Genomic DNA, 5,373 nt, shown 5'->3' with positions numbered 1-5,373 from the left:
GATTACCTACTACTGTATCCCTCACATTCCATATAAAAAGAAGATTGCAAATCGTTTTGACATTACTATGAGCTCATGGATTTATTCACTGTCCAATGCTAAAAGGAAAAAGTGTCCCATGCTAACGGCGGTCGCCGTCGGCGTCGCCATGATTGCGACTCGGAGAGCGAAGGCCCGAAACGTCTGGGCCACTGCGGCTCCACACCCACCCCCGTCCGTCCACTCCGCGCCTCAACTCTCAACGGCCCCGCCGCCCTGGCACCCCCTCTTATCCGTCGAGATTCGCGCCGCGTAGCGGATCCAGCCGGTCACGCCTCGTCGAGTCGACACGCACGAGACGGCAGCGACCGAGGCAAAGCATCATATACATCCATCCCCCCTGCTCCGTCCTCCAAAATTAAACAAGGACGAAAGCAACCGACGAAGAGGAAGGGGCGGGCGGAGAAGAGAGAAAAGTCGCCGGCTCGCCGCCGCCGTCGTCGGCGAGGCCACAGTCGCGGCCCTCCGCTCCCGATCGAGGGCCTCCTTCGTTCGTACCGTAGAGGTACCCCGTCCGTTTCCCGCCATCTCGTTGTTTCCTTAGCCGCCCGATTCGGCGCGGTGGTTCGTTGGTTTGATTGACTGATTGGTTGTTTTGGTTCGGCCGGTAGGTTTGGTTCGTTGGCCTCTTCAGTCTACAAGAACTCGACAGCTCGCCGCCACCTACCTACCATGTGGTGCGAGTTCCTTGGGGCGTAATTGAAACCTCCGGGCGGCAGGTGGTGTGAGAGGTCCTTCCTGGAAGCCTCAATGCAGCCTCCGCATCTGCTGGTGAGTCCTGTTTGGTGGACATCGTCGTGCTGAGATTGGGCGCTTGTTTCTTGGTTTCAAGAACTAGAAGTTGAACCCTGCGTGGACGTGGCTAGTCCGGGCTGGATCATGGAGGTATGTAAAGCTAATGGGGTTTGCAGATTGCTGTAATTGTTGCGTTCCTTGTGTTGATATTTGTGATTGTTTCATCAATTTGTAGCAACCAGGGCAGATCGATTTTGCTCTAGCCTGATCAGTAGTGATTGATCTCCAGTGAGCATGTCCTCGCCTAGCAAGACTTTGATGGGAGGGAAGAAAGCAAAGGTGGTGGAGGGGAATGCTCGGCTGCTCTGCAGTGATGCGCTCACCGAGGTCTTCCACAAGCTGCCTGCCCGCACGCTCGCTTCTTGCAGGATGGTATGCAAATACTGGATGTCATTGCTTTCCGATGTGCATTTTCTTCACGAGCACCTGAACCGAAGCCAGCAGAAGTTGCTGCTCTTTGCAAATGACAGAGCAAATGATAGGTCTCTTGCCATGGTGCTCGCAGACGCCAATGGATACATGTACCAGCTGTCTAGGCCCTTGGTTGCTCAGAGCCTGTTTGTGCACAACTCTTGCAACGGCCTGCTCTGCCTAGGTGACAGTAAAGGAGCAGTGGAGTTGCTCAACCCGACAACCGGTGAATCTGTTGTGTTGCCGAAGCCAATGTACACTGCAGGAAGCAGCCAATTCTCATCATGCAACTGGCACTGCTTGGGGTTTTGCCCGTCAACTAAGCAACACAAAATTGCGCACTTTTATCCGGGAGCTCATGCTGGTTCTCTCGAGGTGCTCTGCGAGATATACACAATTGGAGATAGAGACTGGAGACAAATTGGGACTCTCCGTGGGGCACCAATTGATAGAGGTATACATGTGAATGGTTCGGTGTATTATTTGACAAGGTTCCGTTATATCTCTTCATCACGTATCAATTGTTTGAATCTTCAAAGTGAAAAGTTTGATGTCTTGATGCTTCCTCCACGCAAGACCTATGGAGGGCACTGTTCTTTGTCCGAGCTCGAGGGAAAACTATGTTTATTAGTTGTGGATGGTGCGCTTGAAGGTATACCTCGTACAATGGACATATTAATGCTCGATAACGATGATAAGCAGAGTTGGACTCATAGATACCACATATCTTTGCCTCCGTTGATGCAATCATGTTATTTCACTCCAAGACACACACTTTTTCATGATTCCAAAATTTGGGTGCAGTTGTTTGCTCGGAACTTATATTGCTATGATCCAAATTCAAACTCTGGGGAATTGGAGATTGCCTGTCCAGAATCTGAGTTTCCTTTCAGCATTCATACGTTTGTTGAAAGTATAGTTCCTCTGCGTTAAGATAATTTCATCAAGAAGATACAATGATGTTGGTCTTCTTTATTCTTGAAGATAGATTTCAGCTTACAGATTTACATTATCTTTGTTGTTTTTTCTCTTCAAAAATGGAGTTGTTAACTGCCTTAATTTGGCCTACTTTATCACTCTCTGTGATTAGTTATAAGAACAATCTTGAAAATTTCCTAACAACTCACTTTGTCTTGATTCTGAGAGTTGCATTAATTGTAATTTCATAATATACCGAAGACTTTATAGTCCAAGTTAGGAAGAATATTTTGTTCTTTTACATTTTGCTTTCTGTAATTATTCAGGGAACAGCTTGGTTGAGATATTCGCTCCAGCTTGTGAACCTGGATGGCTAGCCTGGCTTTGTGTCATGTAAAATCAGACTAATCGCTTTCTGTTACGGAACTGCTCATGACTAGTCTGGCTTTGTGGCATGTAAAACCTTGGTTGCCTCCTTTTCGCATGATAAAGGCCTAGCTGGTTTGCATAGTCTGGTTTTCTGAAATTGACGGATGGTTGTGAGTGCACCCGTTTTTGCGTGTTTTGAAATTGATGCAGATTGTTCACATGAGACTATCGTTTGTGTCTTCATAATGTTGTAAATGCAGTCTCAGGCCTCAAGCTGGCCATAGAGAGTACAGTTGCCATGTTGTGCGAGAGCTAGATCCCAAGCCCTGTACGCTAGGAAATCATGTTGATGATAATGGGAATCGCTCCCTGGCTCCATTTTGCATCAAGAAAAGAAACCACGGCGTTCAGTCTTACATCAGCTCGGGTCAAACACAAAACAAGAGATAGGCTCTCTACATGATTCGACTTGAGCCATGCATTACATAGCTGAAGCGGCGACATTTTAAGGCCAGGCCGTGTGATGTGCATCCACCTGAGGCATTTCTTCTTCATCAGCCTGGTGCAGAACGATTGCCGAACGTCAGGCATAGCAGGTTTCTTCTGTCGAGAGCGATTGACTGCGGCTCCAATTACCATTTCCTCGGCATCCATCTTAGCTCTAGTTCCCTAGACAGCCCCCCTTCACAATCGACCTGCATCGCCGTTGGCGCGAGCCGCCCGATCCCCACCTTCTTCTGCTTCGACGGCACCTTTAACCGCGTCTCCAGCGGGTAAGGTACTCGTTTGAGAGGAGGGCATGCCGCTCTAGTCCGCAGCGTAGGTGAAGGTCGACACGCTGTGGCTGTACAGGTAATGCGACCAAACCACATGTACCGTGACACGCTATAGCCGTAGGAGGGGCTTCATCCTGCCACGGCGTCGAGGTCCTGCCCTCAACGTACCGCTGGGCGGACATGCTCAGGAACAGAGCAACCTGAGCTGAAACGTACAATAATTTTGATCTCTTTGCGTTCCTGCAGTACCCAAGCTATGTAGTTGCTTTGATCGCCAGCAAGTTATGAATGTCTTTATGATCCGTGAACAAGGCAATATCCCGAATGATGCAAACAAGGATGATCTGGTCCTTAAATGCCTTTAAGAGAAATGCCAATGTGGGGAGGGTTTGAACTTGAAGAATTCTTAGAAATGGCATGGTCCTCGTGCCGGACCAACGCCTTGTTGGAAAAACCGTCTAAGTGGGCTTTATGCCGAACGGCGCACCAACACGACTAAGAAGAGGCTGACTGACGAAACTGCAAAGGTAAGAGCATATCTAGTAGAGCCCTCAAACCCTTAAATCTAAAACCAGTTTTAAGGGTTGAGAATTGGCCATTTTTGACACTTTTAAGAGTTGAAAAACAGAGGCAAAGACTAGAACCCTCAAACCCAACCCTTATAACGGAATATTCCGTTATAAGGGTTGGGTTTGAGGGTTCTAGTCTTTGCCCCAACCCCAACCCTTAAAACTGTCATTTGACATATCATAATTTTCACTAGAAAAACACAATCAACCTTCAAACAAACATGGAAATGAAGATCGTTGATGCATGGTTTAATAGTTTACATCACACAATCATCATCTTCCCCCTCTCATCGGCACCATCACCAAAAAGTTGCACCTGGCGCCATCTCCTAGACCACTTCCACGTCCATCAAGCACCTCCATTGTCGTCGGTGGTGGAGTCCTCCACACCGCCATCGCCACCACCACTCATTGGAGTGTCACCTCGAAGAGTAGATGACGCACCACGAAATATCCTCTTCCTCTCCGCGATGTCCTGCTTGTACTCCTTCCGCCATATCAATTGGTCTCCATCCATGTCCTTCTTGGACATCATCATGTGCTCCTTCTCTTCCACCATGAGTTCTTTCCATGCCTTTGCTTCTTTGACCCTGATCATCCTCTCCTCCAAGTCGGCCTTGCGCTTGGCATCTTCACGCCTTGCTTCAACTTGTGCAAGCTTCACCTCTTTCTTCTCGTTGATAAGAAGCTTTGTCTCCAATGTCTTCATTGTCAATGCCTCCCTTGACTTCATCATATGTTCTATCTTCTCCCTTATGCTTGACGCCTCTCCTTCCATCTTCTTCCTTAGCTTATCCTTCTTGTTTCCAGCGGGCTTGTGCTCGTTCCTTCCCTCATCTTCACTATCGTCCATCCTAAGCATTGCCGACTTCTTGGGTGCGGTCTCTTGATCCCTCAACTTCCACTTGTCATAAGTTTGAAGAATTTTCCAAACATGTTTAAATGGGAATGCTTTGCCCTTGGAAGCGGCCATCTCCTTGTACCTCAAGTCGGCAATTGCCTCCTACAAACCCACCAATAGCATAGTAAACATATATGTACTCACATAACAATAGCATAAAAAATCAAAATAAATGTGAAAAACATATATGTACTCACATAGTCACTCTCCACGATTCCACTAGGCGGTGCATCCTTCGCTTGGTCCATTGCCGCACTCCAACGAGCACAATGGGGCTTCATCAACTCCCACCGGCCTTGAAGCGACCGGTAACTACGAGGGATGTACCCACCGGTCTTCGGCTTGATCTTACAATAGACGTCCTCTATGCGTTGCCAATAGCGTTTACCGGTTTGATCGGTACCGGTGCTTGCATCCAACCCCACATGTGCCCAAGCATGAACCAAGAGAATATATTCGTCCTCGCTATAGTTTGCCGAGCGCACGGTGGGTTTTGCAACGGCGGTGAACGCCTCCTCCTCTATCTCGGTCACCTCCTCCTCATCACCCTCTTCCTGCTAGTAATAACCAAACCCAAAGGGTTTGAGAGAAGGAG

The 5,373-nt window shown here is 48.2% G+C and overlaps 1 protein-coding gene across 1 annotated transcript; it reads left to right on the top strand.

Annotated features, from left to right (window-relative positions):
• The first annotated feature begins 311 nt into the window (after positions 1-311).
• LOC123111835 (putative F-box protein At4g21240) lies at positions 312-2,509 on the top strand. The gene is made up of 3 exons (XM_044532712.1): positions 312-544; positions 651-924; positions 1,010-2,509. The coding sequence occupies exon 3, from the start codon at positions 1,069-1,071 to the stop codon at positions 2,176-2,178; it is 1,110 nt and encodes a 369-aa protein (XP_044388647.1). The 5' UTR covers positions 312-544; positions 651-924; positions 1,010-1,068; the 3' UTR covers positions 2,179-2,509.
• The last annotated feature ends 2,864 nt before the right edge of the window (positions 2,510-5,373 follow it).

This window comes from Triticum aestivum, chromosome 5B (assembly GCF_018294505.1).
Source record: "Triticum aestivum cultivar Chinese Spring chromosome 5B, IWGSC CS RefSeq v2.1, whole genome shotgun sequence".
Classification (NCBI taxonomy): Eukaryota; Viridiplantae; Streptophyta; class Magnoliopsida; order Poales; family Poaceae; genus Triticum; species Triticum aestivum.
Note: the sequence above shows the minus strand (reverse complement) of the source record. Positions and strands in the feature narration are given on the sequence as shown.